Here is a 25271-nt window from a genome sequence, read left to right as displayed (position 1 = left end):
GGCGGGATACAGCCATTGGGGACTGATATGAACCTGCACTTTCCTGACCGCAGGAACATGGCAGTGCTTGCTGACAGCGGCCGGGCGTCAGTCCAGCTCCTGTGGCTGTGGTTCTCCCTTTCCGCCCTCTCCATAATTACAGGCCCGGAGAGGCGCGCTGTGCTCCCCACCTGTGTGTATGTGTGTGCGGGGGTAGTATTTTTAGGAGGTTCTGTACCCAGAGGGCTGACGTCCAGACCGTGCCTGCGTCACCGACACTGTGGCCTCGGTGGCCTCCAGGGGAAAGTCGTGAGGAGCTGAGATCACAGAGGCTGTGAAAGCAGGAGCACGAGCAGCCGGAGCAGACGGTGCAGCCGAAGCAGCCAGAGCAGACAGTGCAGCCGAAGCAGCCAAAGCAGATGGGGCAGCCGGAGCAAACAGTGCAGCTGGAGCAGACAGCGCAGCCGGAGCAGACAGTGCTGCTGTGTGGTGGTGGTTGAGACACCACGTTACACAGAATTTGTTAATCTTCCAAGTATCAGAGGGCACGATGAATGGACTGAGTCATCTGCATGACTGAAAAATGTGTAAATTTGCAGAATCTTTGTGGTATGATGTCCTAAAGCACAACCTGTGTGTTCATGTACTGTGGATAAGGACTGGGAGTGCTACTGGACTATACATCATGCAGAGCTAAGATGACTGTGTCGCAGATGTGCACATTGTTGATGTGTCAGAAAACTGCATCAGAAGTGAACTCTCTTCTTCACAAAGCATGTTGGGAAACTGTTTTGGACACGCTGAGGAATTATGATTCCTGGGACCTACTACATAGTGTGTGTGATTTGTCTTTCTAACCAAACTAAAAATTCTTAAGTCACAATTCATATAAAACTAACTTAAGGCTGTATGTGTATGTATATCTGCAGAAGTGTTTATATGAGAGTCTCTGTGTATGTATGTGCTGGAAGTCATTCTGGATAAGAGTGTTTACTAAATTTATATAAAGTAATGTATGTGTGTCTGTACTTATGTGCACATAGTGTTTTTGTGTGCTCATCATGTGACACGTTATGTGGTGAGCCTGACAGAGAGATGGAGATGGAGTGGGTAGATGCTGCTCTTTGGCCAGCTTTGCATCCTACAAAACACACTAATCTGATTACATCATTGGCTGGTATCAGATTGCTGTCATTGATTGAGGCATTGAGGCTACTTTTGTTTCAGGAGAGGCAAGCAAAACCAGTACCACAGAATATATAATATTTCATGTATTTATATGACGAATGTGCATATATGACTGTGTTTTTTTATACGTTTATGGGTGTGAAACGATGTGTGCCAGTGAATGACTGTGTTTTTAAAGTGTGTGTATGGGCCTCATCTTTTTTCCTCTTCAGATTCATGATTGTTCAGTCAAAACACCTCTACAATAAGCGCCAGATCTGATATAATACTATAAATGTACTTACTTTCATGTTGAAAATAAACATAAAATATTAAATAAAGATTAAATGTAATATAATGTGCTCTGATCTATTGAGTCTGAGTCAACAGCCTGACACAGAGTACTTGTCTTAAAAGACAACTGGGGTTGTTCTATAAGAAAAGGAAACCACAAAGAACATTTTTAGTTGGAAGTACTAAATATTTATACATCTATGTTGAAAAGGCCACTGACGTGGTGTGCCCTTGGTATGCTCAACTAAACTCTTTCCCTAGAGATTGTTCACAAAATGACATTCCACATGCGCTCACAACAGGGCTTCTTTTATTATCTGCAGAGTCTCTTGCCAACTTCATTTGGATGAAAACGGGAAGGAACCAAACATCAGGCCTATTTTGTATATTGTCTGGAACTCTTCTTCAGCGTCCTGCAATACGCAGCGTATCGAATCTCTTCGCTTTGCAAGATAGAAAAAACAGCGTTTCAGAGCACAGTACCATTCACAACTCTCCTGGGGGCTGCCCTCCCCTGTGCTTGCGTGTCTTTACAGCTGTGTGACGAGCCAGCCAGCAGAGAAAGGACGGGATGGGTTCGGCAGATAGGCCCGGACCTTTAGCGGTGTTTGGCAGATGCTTCCCGGAATAGCAAGTGATCTCAGATATCTTTGGTGATGCCACCTCAGATAATGAGACTATCCCCACTCGTGCTCTTGGAACGAAAGGCCAGCGCTCTGTCGAAAACTGGCAAAAAAACACAGACCTCCCTTTCACAAATTCCTCCTCCGCTCCACCTAGTAATCCCTCGCTTTAAAGGTACTTCCTTGCCTGAGGGTGTGGGGGAGGACCTGTGCCGTTTTGATGGGGAGACCCACACTGTTGAAGCCGGGTAGAGTGCCACAGGAATCAGTGGACGCGCTTGCTGTGGATTTATGACCGGTAATTAGCGAGAGCCCACACGGATTTCCCTGCAACGGACTATGACAAATTGCGAGCGCTGAGAGTGGAAGCAGTGACCACAATGAATCCGAGAACCAATCTGTCCTCCTCCGCTTCTCGAACCACAAACAGAGGTGCGTCAGTGACCATACGGGAAACGACATGCCCCGGCTGCCAAAAAACAAGACCCGCAAAGAGTTAAAACACTAGCCGTGGATATCTGTCAGAAGGCTTTCACAATAGTTCCCTTCACAAAAAAAGTACAGGACGAAAAGAAAAATAAAATAAAAAAAAAAAACACTTCAAAGCTTTGTCATCTGGCAGAGCAGGGGACTGGTTTGAATTAAGCTCAGTTCTCCTCTATGGCTCCAAGTTCATGGTGAGAGTGCCTGGGCTTCTGCTTTTCATTACGGCCAATTTTCTTATCTTTCTTCTTGCTTCTCTCCATCTCAGGGCCCCGTACCCTGAAAACGCAACGTGGCACTGGTTGGGTCCTGCCCGCGGGGCACATGTCCTTGGATGGAGCCCGGACTCACAGGCGCGTACGAGTCGGGGGGGAGGGAGAGGGAGAACAGAAAGAGGAGGAAAGAGGGAGAGGAGGAAGGACAGAAACAGAGGAAGATATACGCTGTATTTCAAAAGAAACGGAATGAAGTATTTTCAACTTTAATAATCTTTGTTTTATTTAAAAATGAATCTGGGGCAAAACTGTTCTAAACTATCAAATCTGGAAAAGAAAAATCACAGAAAAAAACTGAAAGCAGCTTATCAGTTCTGCACCATCAACTAGATGTGTGCTCCCTGGGTTAAACAGAAAAGTATATGCTTTGTACTTGGGCAGCCCAAAGCGGACATATGGCCTGCCAGAAAGCAAAAAGTAAATGGCACTGGCCTCATGCATACAGTCATGTGGCTGTGATTTCTGATCATTTTCACAAATTAAATAGTTTGCATTTTATTACAAGTTAAACGGAGGAGTGGGAGACAGGGAAAGAGAGAGAACAGAGGGAGCAAACAGGAGAGAGAAACGGATTATAGACATGTGAACGGCTGTGTTCGGCCCCAGTCGCTGGGGGGAGCTGCAGGTTGCAGGGACATGCGGTTTCATGGTAGGGGCTTTGATGCGAAGTGCTGTCTTTGAGCCTCTTAATAGAACTGCACTGAAATTTGAACTTCACTTCTTGTAATGCTCAAAGTCAGGCATCTGTGCCAATACAGCAGAAAAGATCCTTTCCACTGTTTACTCACGATCTGTCCAAAACTGTACATAAGGCTTTGCCCATGTACTGTACTAAATGACGGATCAGTAAGATCACTGCCTGTATCCTGAAAAATGCTCCAGGTCCCCGAGAGCACACATTATGTGGTAAGCCTGACAGAGATGGAGCTGCAGTGGGTGGATGCTGGTCTTTGGGCAGTCTTCCACCCTACACAGCACACCCCACTTCTAATTTGATTACATCAAGGGCTGGTATCAGGTTGCTGCTATTGATGGACGCACAGAGCTACTTTTCTGGCCTGAGAGGCAAGGAAAGCCAACACCACAGACTATATAATAGCTCATGTATAAATATGATGGACACTTCTTCTGGTGAATGTATGTATATTTAAAACAGACATAAATAAATGTGACTGATGGGATGGCCACAAAAAACTCCATAACAGAAATAGTACAGTGCAGTACTCTAACCAGATTATGTAAACTCATTATGAGTGGGCAATGCCTATGTTTCACACAAACATCAGCACAGATAAGTGGCCAGAGAGGATCATGGGTACGAATGCAAATGGAATCTCCAGGATAGCAGAACCCTCTTTGAACCAGTGCAGCCGATTTGGAACACGGTTCTGTTCCTCGTGTATGTGTCGGTGTGAAAGCACTCTCCACAGAGACGCACTCTACTGGGCTGACAAGTTCTGTCGTATTATTGCACTCATGGGTTGAACATGTCAGTCAACGTACACACCCTTTTGTTGGATGTAAGAGCCGATTCTTGACTGGTAACGTTATGTTAAGTGGTTCTACCTCTGCAAGCAGGTACCTCCATCCTCCTTGCAGCTAGTGTGCCTACGGCATGACCTATGTGTTCTGCTTGACGATGTTCAGCGGCCATTTGGATCGGCTGACTGGAGTTAACAGCATGTAAAGCATGTCCTGACTGTACACAGGTACGGGGGACGAGGCACATTATGAAGTGACAGGGGCCGTTAGCTTGGGATGACAGCAGGACAAGGTGGATTCCAGCTGGTACCACTCACTACCCTGCGTGAGAGTAGGATGGAGGGGTAGAGGCGGTTATCCAGGGCACACTACCGGTCTGGGGGAGATTTACAGCGCCCGAGGGGAGAGGAGGGGAGGGAAGGGGCGGCTGGCCGGGGTGATATTAATTCAGTACCTCGAGACGCAGCCTGAACCCGTTGGGGCGTGCACACCCCCCCCTCTTCAAAGCGACCCCGGAGAAAAGCATCGCAAATCGGCCCATCGACCCGCCGTTATTAATGGGCCCGGACAGCCGTCCGTCAGGCAGCGGGGATAATGCGCCGCAGGCCCCGCTGGCACGCCATGAAAGCCGCCGTGCGGCCGAGGTGCCAGATGAAAGGGGTCGGGCAGGAGATGAGGGCGGATTTGCTAAATTGTTACAAGGCATCAGGTTTTTCTGCTCTCTCGCGCCGACGCGGAGAAAGCGCTCTAATCTCGGTGAAATAGGGTTATGAAAGAGTTATTTATATTCTTTTAGGAGGGGGGGGAGAGCCTTTCAGCAGAGTGAGGGCAGAGCGTGCCTGATGTTAAACGCATCCCCGATGCGCTGCCCCCAAAAGCTGTCTCCACGGGGAGCAATGAGGGCTCTAGAGCTGTTCCGACTCTCTGAGGAATCTCCGCATCTCCTGTGGTGTGTGTAATTTGCGGGAGTGGCTCCAGGGGCTGGCACACCTGAGGGAGGGGGAGGACCCAGGGCAAGCAGAGCGACTGCTGAGCTATCACCTGGTGTTTTTTCCTGTTCTTTTCCGTCTTGGATGCCGAAAAGCTGTCAGCAGTTTTACAGCACTGCCAGTGGTGTCCAGAGCTTTCATCTCTCACATCTCTACTGAGATCCTCAGTGAAATACGATCTTCTTGGAGTGCTCTACTCAGTAATATCCCCATGCTGCATTGTACGTTACGCTCTACAGTGGCCCCTCTTCCCAAGGTAGCTCTCTGGCTGGGCATTCCCCCACTCAAGCCCCACCCCCAACATGCTCTACACCAGGCCTCCCTCTAAGATGCCCTCTCCCATGCCTCCTCCCTTACAGTGCTCTCCTCAAGAGTACTCTTTACTTGTGATCTTTCCCAGGGCTTTAACTTAGGGTACTCTCTCCTAGACCCCTATTCCTGAGTACTCTCTCTCAGGCCCCTATCCCTGAGAACTCTCTCCCAGGCCCCAATCCCTGAGTACTCTCTCCCAGGCCCCTACCCCTGAGTGCTCTCTCCCAGGCCCCAATCCCTGAGTACTCTCTCCCAGGCCCCTACCCCTGAGTGCTCTCTCCCAGGCCCCAATCCCTGAGTACTCTCTCCCAGGACCCTCTCCCAGGGTGCTCTGTTCCAGGGCCCTCCCCTGGAATGGTCTCACCCAGACCCCACTCCTGTGAAAACGGACCACATGTGGCTGGAGTAGGTACACGAAAGAAAAGCAGGTGAGGTGTGTGAAGGTGGGAGGTTAACCCACAGCTCTGTCTGGTGGAAGCAGTGTGCATCTTACCTGAAAGCTGCCAGGTATTCTGCATCTCCCATAGGAGGTTCCAGACCCCCAGTGAATGCCATGTTCACGGTGAAGCCCACACCAGGGCCACTGCCAATCTGTGGAGAGCGGGGCCAACAGTCAGAACACATACACATATGCACATACCCAAATGTACATAGACTGGAGATTCAATGAACAACAACATACTGCACTAGGCTGTAATTAGGTCTGTTAATAACCCAGTCCTCAAGACCCACATTAGCGGAAAATTACCATAAAGACCGATTACAGTAAATTCCAATAATTATCTCGTTCTCTTGTCAGTTTGCCTCAAGCTGAACAATTGCACCATTCAGGTTTACACTCAAGCCAATTAAAAAGCAGTCTGTTATTCATAGTTAGCCTATGTGAATAGGGATTTCTGGTACTTGTAACCCACCATAAAAGAAACAGCAACCTGACAGACTACAAGCACAGATCATGATCCAGTTTTGAGCCTACAATTTACAAGACAAAACCCAAACCTTAAGTGGAACAGTAGGGTATTCCTATTTAGATATTACAGTGTACTCCCTAACAGATCCAAGGGAGAAAGAAGGCTCTATTCATCTCCAATACCAAAGGGGTCAGTTTGACTGAGGTCAAAGGTCAATTACATGTTTACTACCCATTTCAAAATCATTCACAGGATTCTAGTAAGGTGCGATCTGCTCTTTAAAAGCACATAACGGGAAGTTTGCAGTAAAATGTTACATGTTGAGCAAGTCAGAAGCCCCTTACCTCCTCTGGTGCTCCACTGCCAGGGAAAAAATTACCATCGTCATAGCGATGGAGGGACAGGTACAGAACGTTGGGGTCACTGTAGAAGGCCTGCTGGGTTCCGTTACCATGGTGAACATCCTATGTGGGAATTCATGCATTTAATGTCACCAGACAGCAACTCCTCCTTTCTACAATGCTATATGGGGCTTTGCAAATCTGTGTTTTAGTAATGCTAATATCAGACACTGCTCTGGAAAAAAGATTTATTCACTGTGCCAAGCAACAGATATATTAATGAAAAAAATGACCCTGGACAATTTCCTTTATTTAAGGCATTTCCATTAAGTCTATAAAATGATAAGGGTGTTTTTTTTTTTGCGCGGCTATCTATTTATAAGCTCCTTCAGAAATCTTCCGCAGGAGACAGCAGGAAATGAAAATGTTTCAGATGATTCCAGCTCTGCCCTGGCCTTGTCTGCATCTGGACTGCCTTCACGCCATTCCCTGTACTGGGATCAGTGCGCTGGTGTGGAGACTGCTGCATGATGTCTATGAATGCCAGCCCGTTCTGGCTCACCCAGTCCACGATCAGGATCTTGCTGACGTTCAGCCTGTGCTGCAGGAGCCTGGCGGCAATCGCCACCGAGTTGAAGTAGCAGAAACCCCTGTGAAAAAGGAAGTAAGAACAGGTGGTCCTGCTGATCACTCACTCACTCTGAGAACTGTTAGGATGACATCACAAATAAAGCTACGTTGCTCTGTAGGGGCTCTGTGTACGCTCTGTGTGCTGGTGGCTGAGGGCATTTCCTGACTCTCTGTAATGCTGTGCATTTGCCATCAACTGACTGACCTCTCTGTAGAGTTACTCTAACGACAGGAGGAACCAGAAGATAGCCTACAAGGTGGGCCTACAAGGACCAGAATCACAATTCAGCACCTCTGTTTACACAGAACTCTCCTGACCTGCCCCTGTGCCTCTCCTGGCTAAGGTATCCGTCCAGATGGACTCACTAATTCAAAGGGGATTCTGTGGACGCGGTTCAGCCCAAGGAACTTACTCTATGGCACAGCAGAGTATTATAACTTCACACCGCACTGCTGCCAATAACTAAATCAACAGCAGAAGAAAGGAACACATAGTATTGGAGACAGAAAAAAGAAAGCACACAGCACAGAGCAAACACACACAGCACAGACACACACAGCACAGGGCAAACACACACAGCACAGACACACACAGCACAGGGCAAACACACACAGCACAGACACACACAGCACAGGGCAAACACACACAGCACAGGGCAAACACACACAGCACAGACACACACAGCACAGGGCAAACACACACAGCACAGAGCAAACACACACAGCACAGACACACACAGCACAGAGCAAACACACACAGCACAGACACACACAGCACAGACACACACAGCACAGAGCAAACACACACAGCACAGACACACACAGCACAGAGCAAACACACAGCACAGACACACACAGCACAGAGCAAACACACACAGCACAGACACACACAGCACAGACACACACAGCACAGGGCAAACACACACAGCACAGACACACACAGCACAGGGCAAACACACACAGCACAGAGCAAACACACACAGCACAGAGCAAACACACACAGCACAGACACACACAGCACAGACACACACAGCACAGAGCAAACACACACAGCACAGACACACACAGCACAGAGCAAACACACACAGCACAGAGCAAACACACACAGCACAGACACACACAGCACAGGGCAAACACACACAGCACAGACACACACAGCACAGGGCAAACACACACAGCACAGACACACACAGCACAGGGCAAACACACACAGCACAGGGCAAACACACACAGCACAGACACACACAGCACAGGGCAAACACACACAGCACAGAGCAAACACACACAGCACAGACACACACAGCACAGAGCAAACACACACAGCACAGACACACACAGCACAGACACACACAGCACAGAGCAAACACACACAGCATGGAGAACACACACACACACATAGCACAGACATACAGCACAGAGCAAACAACACGGGGGGGGGGCACAAAAGAGTCACATAAACAGTACAGACATGCACAGTACAAAGGAGCATAACACAGTGACACACAGCACAGACATTCACACAACACTATGGACCACAGTAAACACAAACAAAAAAGCAAAAGGTAAAACACAAAAGACAGATCACAAAGCACAGAGACAACGCACAGAGCCTATCACAAACGCTTGCATGGAACGGGGGTGACAGCAGACAAAAACGAAGTAGAGATCACACAGCAGATACACAGCAGTCACAAAAACACAAAAAGCACAGCACCACAGCAGAAGTGCGCACACACATGCGCACACACACACACACACACACACTCACACAGTGCATAGATGCAACAGTGACCTCTGACTCCAAATGAGACACGCCTTCCATGAGGGGTGTGTTTCATGAGAATGCGGAACAGCACATGGGGGCTGACTTACATGGGAGTGCTCTCCTCTGCATGGTGTCCAGGGGGCCTTACCACAGCGAAACCATTCTGTAAAGAGAGGCAGCAGCAGACATATTACCCACAATGCCCCTCACTCTGTTACACTGTAGTCTCTGTGAGGGAAGGGTCAGTTCACTCTCCCTGCCCTCTCAATTTAGGTTTTGCAGGTTTAGCAGGGAGATCCGGCAAGTCATCCCTTGCTGGCATGATAGATGCCAACGTCAAATGCAACATCCTGCGATTTAACAGGGGCGTGAACTATAGAGGATCTGGAGTGGCACTGCTAACGCCGTGACCTCTGGGGCATTCCCAGGCTGTTCTTTTAAAGGGTTAAAGGCACAGGGACTCCCACTGTCATGTTGCTGAGGCAGCTATGCTGTATCGCGTTTCCAGCGTGCTTCAGAGGATATTATTTTAGCAGGAGGAGGAGAGCGGTGGAGATTCTCCCCGATAACACGCTCCCGGTTTCCAACAGCCACACAGCTGAGACCCGTTCCTGCGGAGGCGCTTTTATCTTCCCGGAGACGGGCGGAATGACGCTGGGCAGGCACGACAGGTAATTCGGAAGGAGGTCTCTTGCGGGCCAGTTCACATCCACTCCCCTTTTAGACAAAGCGGTGGTGAACACCGGACTGTTCATCACAGCAACGCTCACAAACTTCGCCATAAAACAGGAAACACCACCCAGAGGCCATGAACAGTGAACAAAGTGCACTGCTCTCATTAACAACGAACAGGACCGTTTTACTTCAGTGTTTTTTTGGCAGGAAACTCGTCTTTCCACAATAACATTGTGCAGTAAATAAGAGGGGGGTGGGGGGGGCAAGGAGGAGAGATGGGGAGGAGATGAAATGGGGGTGGGGGGGCAGGAGAGTTGGAAGAAGAAGGAGAGATGGGGAAGGGACTGAAACTGAAGACAATCAGGAGCTCACCTTCAGTTCTCCTGTCGCCACTTTGAAGACGAGCTCAACAACGGAGCCCACAGCCAGACGGGCAGCGGTGGAGGAGTGCACCTCATTCCAGATGGTATCACTGTCCACCTGAACAGACATACACACTTATTACAAAACCCACACATCGCAACACAGACAGCCTATTATTACAATGCACAAAAATCTTCAGATACCACTGCTTGCTGCCTACACCTGTTCCACTGCTCCATCAGAACAACTGAACACAGAGAGTATAAGAAGCTTCTCTGGAGATATGATTCTTCAGAGGAAAAACTTGCTGTGCTGACTACTGACAGCCAATGAAAATGAACTAGTCCTACCACAGACACAAACCTCTGCACCAACTACCTAAAGGCGTAAAGCCAGCAGGAGAAAGTGTGTGCTGAACTATTTGACTAATTGCTCGGTTGCCATTAGATTGCCAGTGAGCAGGGCTCACTATGCTAAAACATGGCCACTGACAGCTAACTGAGTCTTATCTTTGATACATTGCAACCTACACACCCTCTCCCTCCTGGTGTGAACTAGAACAATGCTCTAGCTATTCTCACTCTGCTTACAGGAGGGATTCCTGATTGGCAGAACGCGCATTACAGCCTGTCTGGGAAGCACATGACAGAGTACCAAGCTTCGCAAGAGGAAAGTAATGAGAGGAAAAGGGAGGCTGGAGTAATCTGGGAAACCGCCGGGTTACCTGGACTGCTTCTCTGCATGCCAGTGGTCCCCAGGCCTCCCTTCCCCACACTCAGGATATAATTTCTTTTGCAATTTAAGAATTTAGCTTTCATGACTTGCTCAAGGGCAGAGTTACAGAGTCAAGGCTTTTAAAGTCCGGCCAAGAATGACTTTGTCAAGAATTACAAGGCTGTGGTACATTTACGATAGTACAGCGAGGAAAGGGGGGAAGGAGAGAGAGTGAGCGAGGGAGAGGGAGAGAGAAAGAGAGAGGGGGGAGAGGGAGAGAGGGGAAGAGAAAGAAAGAAGAGGGAGGGGGAGAGAGGGATCATGGAAGAGTGGGAGTGGGAGATGTGAAAAGTTACTTAAAGTGCTACTATCGCACCAGTATGTTCATTTTTTTACTTATTATGTCATATAGCCTACCTATCTATAACCCTGCTTTGGCAGTGTTAAGGGTTGCCAAGGCTTGCCAATAAAGCTCAATTTGAATCTTGCGGAAAGATGACAGTGAGAGAGGGAGAGCAGGGGAGAGGCAGTGGGACAGTTATACGGACAGAGCGTGATGGAATGAATAAAGCAAGTCTCCTCTGTCAGACAAAGTCATTTTCAAAGCAGAGAGGCAGGAAGACAACAATTTAGATGTATTTTCCATAGAGGAGTCCAGAGTCCTTCTGAATCCTACCACTGTGGCCTGCACCCCTTCGGCCAACCGTCGCTACTGACCTGGGATCAGTCTGCACTCATGTACAGTAGACATACTCAAGCACATACGCACACTTCAGTATATGTGCACAAATGCATAATTCTCTTCATACCCAGTAGAGATCAGAAGGCTATAGGTACAGTTCCCTCACCCCAGCAAAGCCAAAAAACCAAACTCTGCTTGTCACCCACCCCCTCAACTCCTAGAGCACAGACCCCCCCCCCCCCCCCCTCAAAGTACACTACCTACAATAAGGAAGAAGGTAAGAAAGACATGGATGCCTTACCCCCATTCCACCACAAGGTAACCTCACGAACGTAGGCATCACAGAATCTGCAGAGAGAGAGAAAGACAGACTTGGGGTTACAGGGTCCCCACCAAACCCTGCAGTTACAGGCATGGCCATGACCTCTGACCCCTGAGCCTTCTTTACCACAAGCCTCACGCCTGCACCACTCACCAAGAATCTCATTCATATAAACTCCGTCACACTGCCTGAGTTCACACTGCACCTACGTACAGCGATTCAGGAAAACCGCACTGAAGAGCGGATTAGGCACTCCTCCCTTTGCTCAAGGCCCCTTGGGTAAAGAGCTGGAAACAGCCTGATACAGCACATTTTGCACAGGCTACACAAGTACTCTGCTTCCATTTCAAACCCACTTTCAGTCTATCGCTCCCCCGTGGGTTGACTTAAACAGAACTTTCTCCTGAGGATTCCTTTTTCAGCCTATGATCTTCACTTTCCTCAAAGCCAGATCTGGAAGAGGAGAACCGTGTCTTCGGTGGTGATTGGCTTCCGATACCGCAAGCAGCGTGAGGCCTGAGGCTCTTCACACACTGCGTGGAGCGCTGTAATTACCACCGGAGCGAGGCGGGGATGAGGTCATGGAAAACTGCGTGCAGGGTGAGGCGGTGGTGGAGGCGCGGGGGGGGGGGTGGGGGTACTTTTCGTGAGGTGACAGCCAGCAGCCTCGGGGGGGGGACAGACAACATCGGCGCTTGAAAAGAAGCAGGCGTGTTTACGAATACCGGCATCCGAGGGAGGTTAGCAACAGCCCCAGCTTTGCTGTGTGTGTGTGTGGGATAAACAACTGTGGTGACCGCTGAAACAATGCGCAGTGACGGGCCGGCAGAAGAAGGAACGGGGGTGAGGACGGGCAGAGAGAGGGGCATGCTGGGAGAGGCGGACTGACTTACTGTCCAGTTTCTGCCGCAGGGGGTTGGTGCCGTAGAGCAGGACGTGGGCCTCTGAGTGGACCGTCTGCAGCTCCTCCAGAGAAGCCTTCCGCCCCCTGATACACTAGAGAAAAGGGTGGACAGTTAGACAAATAGAAAGGACAGCATACCTAAGTGATAGAGAGAGAGTGATAGAAACAGAAAGAAAGAGAGAGACAGAAAGACAGAGAGAGACAGAGAAATAGAGAGACAGGACTCTACACCTGCATAATCAGTGAGAGAGAACTCCACACTGTCACTTGCAGTACTCTCAAACTTTAGTCGTAACCCCGTGTGTCTGTGAACTGAAGTCTTACCATGATATTTACAGCTTTTCGGGAGAACACCACTTACACTCTGAATGAGGATAATTACTGGGGCAGCTAAGAGCTACAGAGCACTAAACAGAGCCATTCAACAGAGCAGAAGCTCAGATGGCTATATAGGGAGGGATTTTTGCTGCCTCTGGATTTCGAAATATGGACCATGAAAACAGACACATATCCCTCTTCAAACATATTCTGCTCTGTCCTCCTTAAACCCGACTGGAATCCAGCTAGAACCGTTGAGGTGCGGGAGGCACCTGGGTGGAGCACATATTAGCTAAACCAGCTAACAGTAGCGGTTATGTCTAAAATTCAACAGCAGGGAGCAGTAATAAGCAACACCACTAAAGGTGAAGGAGATGGGATGAGGTGAGGATGAGGATTCACAGCAGTGAATCAGGTTTCATAAAAGTGTGTTTCAATGCCTCTGCTATACAACTACAAACACTGTCAGTAAGATTTTATCAGACAAACACTGGGGGCAGGGGCACATCTGTAAAAATGGGTGGGTTTGTTTGTGTGTACCAGTCTGGAAAACACACTGATGACCAAAGAACAAGATGAGAGAGATTGATACCAGTCCACCACTAGAGCAGGTTCAGTCAGCACAGATCAAGGGAATTCTTCACCAGGAGAAGGGGTTTGGAATTTCAGAGAACAGGTGCTAACTGTGATAAGACACGTGTTTGTTAAACGACCGATGTTATCTGACCGAAGCAGTCCGTTACAACCTCCAAAAACAAGTGCACATTTCCTTCTACTCCTGGATAATGACCTCTTTCATCTTAGACAAACAAATCTATTCACAGACACACAATCAATACGTGGATAAACTGCAAAGGTTGACAGTGCCCTCTGCTGTTCAGAGATGAAACTGCTCCGCTCATCAAGCTTGGCAGATGTCATTTGTGGGTAGTTGATGGTGGAAGTAATGAATAATTTTTTCTGGCAAGGGGGATCCAAATTATGTCTGGCATGCATTTTTGGAAACATAAACAACTGGAGGTCAAAATAATTATTAAGGAGAATATCTTCCCTTCCCAGTCACACCTCCTAGCCCTCCTGGCCCCTCCCCACCCCCACCCGGCCCCCTGAAGTACCTCACACTGGCTGCGCAGACCCGTCTCCTGCAGGCGGGACCAGATGCTCTGGATGCGGCCTGCGTGCTCCGGGTGTGTGTTACTGTTCCCGCACACGCACTGGTGCTTCTGCATCAGTGTGTCGTACACCAGCCCTTCGGGGGAGACAGTCACACACACATTGAGAAAAACAGAGATGGAGGGAGGGAGAGAGAGAGAGAGAGCGAAACAGACAGACAGATAGATGGATACCCACACACACACGCACACACACACAAACAGAGAGAAAAACAGATATTACACTTTGCACGGAAAAACACCTCATCAGTATGCACTCAGCACTGACTCAGTGTGCGAGAAAGGTAGCCAAGGACAATTGATTAGGTGTCAGAGAAAAAAAGGTTTATCACAGACACAGAGGACAAAACCTGGAGAGCCAAGCATTAAAAGGCGTGAAAGAAAATTCAGACTGGAGTTTCAGCAATGGGACAATGTGATGTGGTAAATGCTCACAGATCATTCCAAAACTAAATGGCAGGTGAATTACATAATATACAAGAAATCTATAACTGTGAAATTCATTTGGATGAAACACAGGCACAATAAGACAAAATCACAGAGGGAAATTTATAAGGAACACTAATAGAAATTAATAGAATATTTTTTGTACAAGCATAAAATTGTCTTTGGCTTCACCAAGCACAATATTACGACATGTTACGGTAAAACATTTATTAGAAACCTCACGGACCTCAGGGATCATAGAGATTACTTTTTAATTCTGGCACAGAGAGTACAGAGGGAAGGGAGAAAAAAAAGCGGTGGTGCTGACCTGTAGTGAAGCGAGGTTTAGTGGGTGGGTCCTGGGTGGTGATGGGGAAGGTGGCAGAGGCCGGGGATGATTGGGCCCGGGAGAGGGGGCGGTGCCCTGTGAAGGAGATTGACAGGCCTGCCGCCTCCATGGAGGCCTGGTAGTTCCTAAGCTGGTGGATCCTCTGCTGCTCCAGGAGAATAGCCTGCTACTCAGAGACCAGGAGAGCCACAACACTACTCAGTACTGCTCAACAGCAGCTCAAAGTCTATATTCAACGCTCACTCAATGCGCAGCATTCAACACTGACTCAACGCTCAGCACTGATTCAGGACTCAGGACTTTAATGTTAACACTAAATAATAAAACACAAAAGATTTATTAATGGTCATGTTATGATCATTCTCTTTTTCTTTTCCAAAAAGAAGGAAGGAAAAAGGTTTTATTGCATCACAGTTCCTACAGAACAGCCACCTTCGTTAGTAATGCCATTGTCAATATCAGTAAAAGAAATCAGCATCATCTCCACTGTCTAAGGCTCTATTAAGAAACAAAAAGGAATCACTCCATTAGGAAGAGTGAAAACAGACAAGGCCCCGTTGTGACAACTATTCTGAAGACTCAAAAATAATTAAATTTACTATTTTATGGTTTAATTTAAGGACTGTTCTACTGCATTGTAGCTCAAACAAATACAACCTTTTGCAGTATGACATTCAAATAATTAACATGTCATGCAATACTGTTTTAAGTGATAAAGGTTTGTATAAACACACTAAACACTTCAAGTACATTTTGTTCCATGTTCAACGAACGTAGCCAAGAAACATTCTGAATTAAGAGAACTTTCAAACACAAACATACATTTTACTCCCTCCTGTGAGACTACTCTTTAAGGAATGAATCACCTATTCTAAACCAACTATCCTGGACAGATGTGACAGAATGACTGTCTTATGTAGTACAGCAGTTTCCTGCTTGCACAGGGTATCACCAGAAGGTGGCGCTCAGTACACATACGGAAAATGATAAAAGCTTCTCATTAAAAACTTTATCTTCTTTGGGGAAAGATACAAGATTCAAAGGGAAATAACTTCCACTTTCAGTCAGTGGAAGGATGCAGTCTAACTGAACAGATAGAAACAACCCATATCTAACCCATAAAAATAACGATCACTTCACTGTAACATTTTCTTCCCGAGGAAGCAGAACATGAATAAATAAATACATTTACTTAACAGATGATATTATTCAGATTCAATAAACACAAAATGCTGAGTTAATGAATGCATGGGTGGTTTGATTGATGGTTTGGGTTTGTTGTTTGTGGGACTCTCCTTTTAACAGGAGTAGAGATGACACTCACTTTAATAAATCATCTATGCATGGCTGATTAAAAGATCAGAACATCATTCGATGCCCCTGCAAAGTTTGAGGGGACCTCCCCAGGACCCATACCACCTCCCTGGTCAGAGAGAGGCTGCTCCAGGTGTGGAGTTGAGCAGGGCATTACATCGGAGGTTAGGGCACGCTGCTGGAAATGACTGCAGCTTGCAGCAATACCTCCCACTGAGGGACTTTGATCACGGATTGGGGGGGAGGTCTGGGGAAATCAGATCTCTACCCCCCCCATCCCCTGGTGCAATGCAGTAACACACGTGTAGGGTGGGCGCGTGTGTGTGTGCGTGTGTGTGCGTGTGTGTGTAAAACCTCATTAACGAAGACTATCCAAATGCACAATGATGCAATCCAGTAGTGGTGTCACCTTTCTCTCTTTCTCTCTCTCACCTGTCTGAAGAGCAGCTCCTGCTCTGCCTGCCTCTCCCTCTGCTGTAGCACCTCCTCCTGGTCGTCTGGGGGCTCCTGTTTGATGGTCACCCCGTCGGCCGGCCCCTCCTGCTCCCGCAGCTCCTCCTCCGTCTCCTCTGGGTGACTCTCGTGCTGCCGGCCCGGCTCGCTGGGCTTCACCATCATCTAGGGGATGGGGGAGAGAGAGGCAGGGTCACTTAACTGAACAGGGTCTGCACTACTCAACAAGATGAGTCGAGATTTAACACATAATCAGAGAGGGATATTTATCTATAGAGGTGCTTATCCTTGTCAGGCAAGGACTAAACTGATGTCTGTGTCCACTCGTCCAGTATAAGGTTTACTCCTGAAATCACGATTAAAGGATATGCTGCAATTTACACATCTGTTATGAAAGAGGATCAAGACAAAAAACCTAAAATGAGCACCGAGTTTTATCTTCCTAATGTAACAGGAACAAGTCTAAAAGGTTTGCACAACAATGAATGTGTATGAATTATTGTTTTCCTACTTCTGCGTCCAATCATAGCAATTTTTATTGCAATGTTTATTTTTGTATCTGTTTATTAAGAAAAAGCCGTCACTGAGTTATGCCGAAGGCTGAATCTCAATGAGGATACCTGCTAGTCATGAATGCAATTTATTAAACACAAAAAAGAAGTGACAGCAGCACAAAGAAGTAGTTCCTAAATTCTTTTATGAGGGAAAAAACACCCTGGATTCTTTTGTTTTCAGAGAGCGAGCAGTACTGGCCTCATTACAACACGCAGGATTAGCCTTTTAAAAAACAGGAAAACAGCGCGTGCTTTCAGCGGATGAGTCAAGTAAAGCTTGCGGAGGGAGAGAAGAAAAGAAGGGGGGGGTGGACAGAAACGAGAGCTGGACAGCGGACCGCCCTGGCCGGCCCCCCGAGCGCTCCTCTTGGGGGCACATCCAGTGCCGTTGCCACGGCAACCGTGGCCCCCGCACCGCGCCGAGCGCGCGTGCCTGAACGGGCGCCAAGCGCCGGCGGGCTGGGAGGGCCCGTGGCGCTGTGCCAGGGGAGCACTGCTGACGTCAGAGGGCCCTGGCGGTTGCCTCATCTCGCCCCCCCCACCCCCACCCCCCTGTCCTCCTCTCCAAACAAGCTTTTCTCTTTTCCACCCCTCCTACTTTCACTCCCTGCTGTGCCCTTTCTCCTCTCTGCCCTCTCATTTGAAGGGAAAATGCACTAAGCCTGACCAGGAAGCTGCTTTTCACTTGTTTGGCACCAAAAAAAAAAACAAACCAAGAAACAAAACAATGGAAAAAGAGTGACTATTGAAGGTACAGTGCTTTCCAACAATAAGCATTTTTTTAAACGATGACATTAAAAAATTCCTTGCATTTCACAACAGGCACTGTTAAAGGCCTTTCAAATGGAGCATTTCACACCATGTCTTTCCTAGCTGGAAATTTTCGAACCCCTTCCCGTTGCTCTGAGCGAAGGCCCCTGCTGCTTGCACTAAGGGCACTCTCCCCTCTCCCCTCTCCCCTCTCTGGAGGCGAGGGAGCCAGCAGGCGAACGACAGCAGCGTGCCACCTGCTTTTGAGCGGTACGCGCCCCCCCCACGCTCTAGGATCTGCCTCCGGAACACTCGAAACCCATCCGCTCCGAAACGCAGTAAACAGATGTCTTATCCGCATCCTGAGCCGGCACGCTGAGGGGGAGGAGGGCAGTCGTGGGGGGGGGGGCAAACGAGTATCACAACAGAAGGGAAAACCGTAACGAGCTGATGAGTCATCACCCTTAATCTCCGTTCCCTCGGGATGCCACGCGGGGGAACGCGGGAGCGGCTCGGGGAGAGAGGGAGGTAATCCCAGCGCCCGCCGCTTCGCCGTGCGACTCCGCATCCCCGCAAGGCTGCAGGGAGCCCCCCGGCGGCCCGCGGAAGCTTCCTGTTTGACCATATAAGAAGGCAGCATCCTCCTTGCTGCCATGGCGACGGACGGGGGAGTGAGGGGGCGGGACCCACCTTGCTGATGTGCAGTTGCTGCTGCTGGAACTGCTGCTTGTGTTTCTCCAGGAAGTGCTGGTGCTGCTGCTGGACGACCAGCTGCTGGAGGGCCTGGGGGCTCTGGGGGAGGGGCGCCGACTGTGTCCGGCCCAGAGGGCGGTGCTGCCGCAGTTTCTGGATGGAGGGGGACTGCAGGGGCATTGCGCCCAGGCCTGGGGACACAGGAGAGAGAGACACGCAGATGAGACACACCCTTCAGTACACCAGAGTTATCCGGGAGGAAGACCTGCACTTCTATGGGCCACCTGAAGTGGTCTGATGCTCCAGACACTGTTCTCTCAGATGGCAGCTGTACTCCCACCAACCAGAGCGTGAACCAAACTCACCTCTCACTTGGCAGCTGAATAACGCCAGGATACCCTGGTCAGCTCAGTTTACTCACCGTATGACGTGCTCCACTTAGCTGTGAGTCATTAGTTTAAAAGGATGAGTGGAAACGTTAAAGAGTCAGCTGGATGTCTCAGCTGCCATAACAACATATAACGCCGCTGAGCGATCCCACTGTACCTCAAAGGCACGCACACACAAACGCACTTCCCAACATATTTCACCACCCCAGAGACTGCCGAAGGGAAAAGAGAGCCCATTAACTGTGAGCCAATAATCATCATGCTCTGGAAAATATGACCGGCAACACAGCCGGAGCAGGGATGCATCAGTTTATATGAGACTGCATTCTGGGTAAGACAATGAAGTGAAAAAACACAGCTTCTTTCAAGCTTTTTAAATGGGAGTTTATGTTTTTTGACTTCTTCCTTTCTACTTGGTATAAACTTACAGAAAAAAGCTGAAGTAATTTTATAAGAGGGGAGGGTTACTACGAGAAAAAAAAAAAACTGTTGACCTGCTGACTTCGGTGTAACTTCTGGGAGTCAGAGGAAAACACTCTCTCGCTAACTGTATGAGCTCAGCTGCTGAGTGGTATGCGCTGGTGGCCTCTGGCCTGGTATAATGCATCTGTGTGAATGGAAGGGGTGCTTCGGTGCTCTACGTACCTGGGACCAGGGGATTCTGGGTAACTGACTGCTCTAGGAGGACCATGTGCTGCAGGAGGGGGCTGTGGGCAGGGCCCCCGTCTCGCTCCAGTGCCGAGGCGCCCAGGTAGGAGGGCAGGTGGGCACCGGGGATGAAGGGGGTGCTCATAGGCAGGCCCTGCTGCAGGGCAGGCATTGCCAGTCTCTCACCGTTCTGCTGGCTGGTCGCCACCTGCAGGCGGGAGGGCGACATTACGCTCGGTCCAAAACATTCATTCAGAGAGATTTGCTCATGGCACAGGTCTGAGGAGAGGCCTTTTGTGAGCAGTGTACACATCTGTGAAATTTAAAAACCTTAAAACCTTTGAGCTTCTATTTTCCCCACTGCTGCCTTCTGAGGACCCTGAGGAAAATATTTTATGATTCGTTATATTTAATGTCTCTCCTGATGCATTGTTTATTATGCTGATGTGGGGGGAACAAAACAAAGAGATTCATTAAGTTGGGGGATTAATTGGCTGACGGATTAATTAAGTTAATGAATTAGCCACAGAGGGTAACAACTACATTCCACTTTGGGACATCTCTTTTGACCCAAAAGGAGGTCAAACACACAAGATGAATTTTGTTTCCCACCCTGGGTGCCCTCAATGGCAGGCAGTCACTCTCATGGTGACGGAGGAGAAGAAAGGGAGAGAAGAGAGAGAGAGAAACTCACGCTGGAGGGCCCAGAGGCTGGCAGGCCCAGGGTGATATTTGGGAGAGAGGGGGAGGTGTAGAGGGACAGCTGGCTCAAGGGGCCCTCGTGACCGGTCAGCCTGTGACCGAGGGATGTCTGCAACACACAGGGACAAATGAACAGGACCCCTGCAGGTGCCTGTCTCACGTGGACCTGACTCGGCCTGACTCTCTGTGCTGTAACACACACCTCTCTCTCAGGCCCTGACACTATGAGTGGTTAGAGACACGGCCATCTCAATTCAGAGACAAACTTATGACAGGTCATAACTGCAAGTCAAACGCTGAGGCAGTCTCATATTTTAGCTGTGTGGTTGTACTGACCACATAAAAGTGTTTTCTGGCAAACACTGTAAAGAATCTCACTGTAAAGCTGGATCAAACTGGATCAAACAAGTCAGTGGTTGACTGCACATGGTCACGCCAACAATCACGGAGTTGATGAACATTCGCTCTGTTATCAGTAGCAGACGAAAGGTTGCTACTGAGTTAGGTCCCAGGTGTGAGTGAGAGAGTAGCAGTAAGGGCTTACCTCAAGAGGGCTGCTAGAGGCGGAGCCAGTGATGCCATTCTCATTGGTGATGCTGTTGGAGCTGTTGCTGGGTGAGCTTGGGCCGGAGCCAGGGGCACTGCTGCAGGCCGAATCTACAAATCAAAAAGTGTAAAAATACACACATTGGTGACAGTGAAAATATACACACAAATCAGTGTGACAATATGTAAATAAGTGTGAAAACGCATAAATAATTGAAATATATGCACACCCTTTACTGTAAAACTGCATAAACCACTCAGTGTGAAAACATACAAACCGATGAGGTTTAAAATACATACATCTGAAAGAGTGAAAACAGTTTTTGTTGAGATTCACTCAAGCCATTCCTACAAGACTGTGAATTGATGAGTTACTACAGATGTGTTACACTGCACCTCCTGCTGCTTGTCTAGCACAGATTTAGAGCTTCAGTTAAGCCACAAGTATAGGCCAGGCTAACAGCGCCCTGTAGCAAGCCCCGCTAACGGTGCTCCTCAGAGACTCGGCAGGAATCGCTTCCAATGAATCACTCTGCGCTTTGGGTCAAAGCCTGACACTGGCCACGTCAGGACCCCCTCTGTGCCCCCGACCCGCGTTGCGAGCTCGGGGGGAGCGGCGTTGGTGCCGGCGGCGTACCCGCCATGTCCAGCGAGCGCTTCTTGGCGGTGCCGAAGGGGCTGTCCTTCCTGCGCAGCAGCGGGCTGCTCCTCTGCTCCGTCACCTTCTGCTTCAGCCGCGAGCGCAGCTTCAGATTGGGCTCCGAGGCTGCGGGGGGAGGGGAGGGGGGGGGGGGGGGCGGGCGTGTCATTAATTCATTCATTCAGAGGTTTGTTTATTCACGTGTGCATTCACTCATTTATATAACCTGCAGTACATACACACATTGACACAGACACGCACACGCACACACGCACACACACGCACACACACGCACACACACGCACACACGCGCACACACACGCACACACGCGCACACACGCGCACACACACACACACACACACACACACACACACACACACACACACACACGGTTCTGTTTAAAGCCATTACCACTTAATTCCACTATAGTTCGCTTTCAAGAGGAAACCCAGCTTGCTGTCTGAAACTCACAACAGGAAAGGCACTGCTGCTTCAGGCAGGCAGGTACTCTAATCAGCAGCAGATGACATGCCTGCCCTACGGCTCTGCCTTCGTCTAATCTGAGCTGAATTGTGTGGCAGGAAAACAAGCCACAAGCCGCTCTCTGTAAAACACACCTGGAATTACCTGACAAGCGGTACCATTATCATGCCCTCTTCATAACGCGGTCAGAACACACACAACAGTCACTGACTACTGAGCTCCAAGGTGAAGAATATGTCATTGATCTTCTCTTTGTCACGAAGGGCAGTCAATGAGGCATGGTTTCGCCAAGCACAGAATTTTATCATTTTACAATCTGAATAAAGTCCTCCTAAAGCTCACTTGCTTCTGAATACATTTAGACAGCAGCGGATCGTGCAACGTTAACAAAGGAGAGATTTATAGAAATCAGTAAAACCTGTTATGATTCAACAGAAGACAGCTCATATTACCAGAAATCCCTTCCAATAATGATAAGCCATTTATATTCATATATGAAAGCATTCCAATAAAATATCTTTCTGTAGGATAAAACTGATACCACATAAGCCAATGCATCAAGTAAGCCTGGGTAAGTCATTCTAGTAGCATTAACTACTGTTCGAACTGCAAAGGAGGACATTTACAGTGGCTTATAAACCAGATACATTTTTCAACAATATCCCTCGCTGTCACTGATATATAGCCACATTACTTAAACAGAAAAACAAAATGAATGCTGATAATACTGATAAGAGAACAAAGAGATCATCTACAGGATATCTACAATCGATGAAAAGTCTTTGGTCTGGACACTTTGGTGGATCTGAACGGTGGGCAAAACACAACACGGTAACCGCTGCTGCGAAGTAACTACGATGCAGATCTCTGCTTTACAGCGGGCCAAATGAAAGCCTGAAGTAGAACCACAGAAAACGGGACCTCTTCAGTACTCAGAGTGCCACCGATATCCCTCCACTCCTGGTGGTTGCTGCTGCTGTTGCTTTGTTTTTCGTCCTGACCACCCGCATCAACACACAGCCCTGGCCGCGTACCATTAAAACAGTGAAACTGTGAAAAGAGATGTCGTCCACCGGTTTATTGCATCTGAGGAATATCTGGAGCAGACACTGTTCGGAACGGCCTGCCAAGAATCAGAGCTATTTCACAAACACCCACAGGAAAAAGAGGGAGGCACGACTCAGACCCAAGGCGAACAGAGACAAAACAAACACACCGTGCATGTGAGCCCTGTAATTACTTTCTTGGACATTCCTTTATTTCACCATTTATAAGGAAGTATTAGTCACTAGGAAATGTTCCGCAGCGTATCAGCTGTCAGATATATATTGGTTCCACTACACATTCTGTATACTGAGTCTACCTGCAGGTCAGGTCTATCTGCACCCACAGAGGCTACATTATCTTTATCCTCTAGTTCCCCTTGGCGCAGTAAAAATTCACATCCAGAGGAGAGCATCACTGCAAGCCAAGGCATGATATTGGAGTGCACTGGCCAATTTGTGTACCTTTGTTTTAAAAGTACCTTGTTACTCTGTAGCAAGATCATTGACAGCTGGAGCCAAAAGTCCTGGAGTGCATGTCCTGAGCCTTCTGCCTGGTTGGAACATTGTTCTAGGAATCTCTGATCAATCGGCAAGTGCTCGTGTCATGTTGGGCCTTCCTTTGTGACCAATCGTATGTCCACCGCAGTCTTGCTACAGCCAATGGAAGCCTTTGAAGGGGCACCCTGTTCACCTTCTCTGCTCAGGAGTGAGACTCATTGGATCTCCACCCAGATGGCAATAACCCCGACTTCCAACCTACAGACCAAAAGGGAGCACCAGGGTGTTTGGCTGAGGTGACCCTGGGGTGTTACCTGTCTTGCGGAGCGGGAAATCGTCTTTGGGGTCGTAGATCCCCAGGAGGAGGTGGTTGTAAGCGGCTGAAAGCCCAGTTTGGGGAGGGGAGCTCTGGTCCAGAGAGCTGTGCTGCCTCTTCCTGTGTGGAGACAGAGATGCGGCCACAGACATGCGTTAGATGGGAGCATCAGAGAGGACCAAAACACATGCCCCTGCTGGATACAGCCCTATGAGGATGGACAGGATAGGTTCAGGTTCAGGAGTGTCCCAGCAATCCCTATGCTAGGGTGTGCCAGGTAAGCTGCGATTCTCTCATTCCAGCTATATTAACCTGGTGTGCTTTTACCCTCATCTAACCACACATTTGGTCTAGTGTCTCAAGTCCAGAGACTGGTTTTATTGAGCCTTGGACTGCTGCTATCGAAACATCACTTCCTTTAACACATGACATTTGGACTGCTTTGTTTTGCATCTCTGATTCCTCTGGTGGGACACCAGCTGAACAAACACTGCTGTAATCAAGGCAGCCCCATCACACATCAGCTAAAAGCAAACCACTTTCATAAGGCTATAACCTGGTGCGTTGTTTTTCCAAGTTTCTATTTTAATCAGCTTTAGAATGGAACTGTTGTTTACTTCAGTTTATTGTAGTGCTGAATGGTGTTGAGTGATACAAGTGACCCAGCTGAAACACAACCATGGCCCAAATCGTCCCGAAAGAGCTCTAAACATTGTAACTCGAGAGGCTGGGTCAAAGTGGGTGTGGCCCACCCAGCACTGCCCCAGAAGGGTCACCCCCTGCACTGGTAATGAGAGCAGACTTTCACTCCCAAACTTTCACAAACACGCTTTCACTGAGGCACCTTGGCTAACAAACTTTCATGACTACACTAGAAACACCTTACGAGGACAATTCCACTCGCACGCCTTCACTCACGTACGTTAGCGAACTAACATAATTAAAATTACCTCCCTGGCACTCCTTTGCTAATCAACTCATGAACGCGCTGTCACTAACGAACTTTCACTAACACACAAGGGTAAGGATAGAGAGTGGAGCTCCGAGCTGCCTGCAGAGAGA

General features: G+C 48.5%; 1 protein-coding gene across 2 annotated transcripts in view; it reads right to left on the bottom strand.

The window, feature by feature from the left end:
* LOC118788856 (histone deacetylase 4-like) overlaps window positions 1-25271 on the bottom strand; it is a 72913-nt gene that overhangs the window by 8542 nt on the left and 39100 nt on the right. For both annotated transcript variants that reach the window (XM_036545007.1, XM_036545008.1), the window contains 16 exons: window positions 24208-24329; window positions 21863-21991; window positions 21224-21336; window positions 20672-20788; window positions 19975-20185; window positions 18938-19131; window positions 16923-17108; window positions 15156-15342; window positions 14345-14478; window positions 12901-13003; window positions 11987-12033; window positions 10299-10406; window positions 9359-9414; window positions 7419-7506; window positions 6860-6979; window positions 6098-6195 (listed from right to left, as the gene is read on the bottom strand). In XM_036545007.1, the coding sequence (XP_036400900.1) occupies window positions 6098-6195; window positions 6860-6979; window positions 7419-7506; window positions 9359-9414; window positions 10299-10406; window positions 11987-12033; window positions 12901-13003; window positions 14345-14478; window positions 15156-15342; window positions 16923-17108; window positions 18938-19131; window positions 19975-20185; window positions 20672-20788; window positions 21224-21336; window positions 21863-21991; window positions 24208-24329 (2013 nt within the window). The remainder of the gene's footprint in view (window positions 1-6097; window positions 6196-6859; window positions 6980-7418; window positions 7507-9358; window positions 9415-10298; window positions 10407-11986; window positions 12034-12900; window positions 13004-14344; window positions 14479-15155; window positions 15343-16922; window positions 17109-18937; window positions 19132-19974; window positions 20186-20671; window positions 20789-21223; window positions 21337-21862; window positions 21992-24207; window positions 24330-25271) is intronic.

Source organism: Megalops cyprinoides, chromosome 14 (genome assembly GCF_013368585.1).
Source record: "Megalops cyprinoides isolate fMegCyp1 chromosome 14, fMegCyp1.pri, whole genome shotgun sequence".
Lineage (NCBI taxonomy): Eukaryota > Metazoa > Chordata > Actinopteri > Elopiformes > Megalopidae > Megalops > Megalops cyprinoides.
The sequence above is the reverse complement of the archived record's forward strand: the minus strand, read 5'-3'. Positions and strand labels throughout refer to the sequence as shown.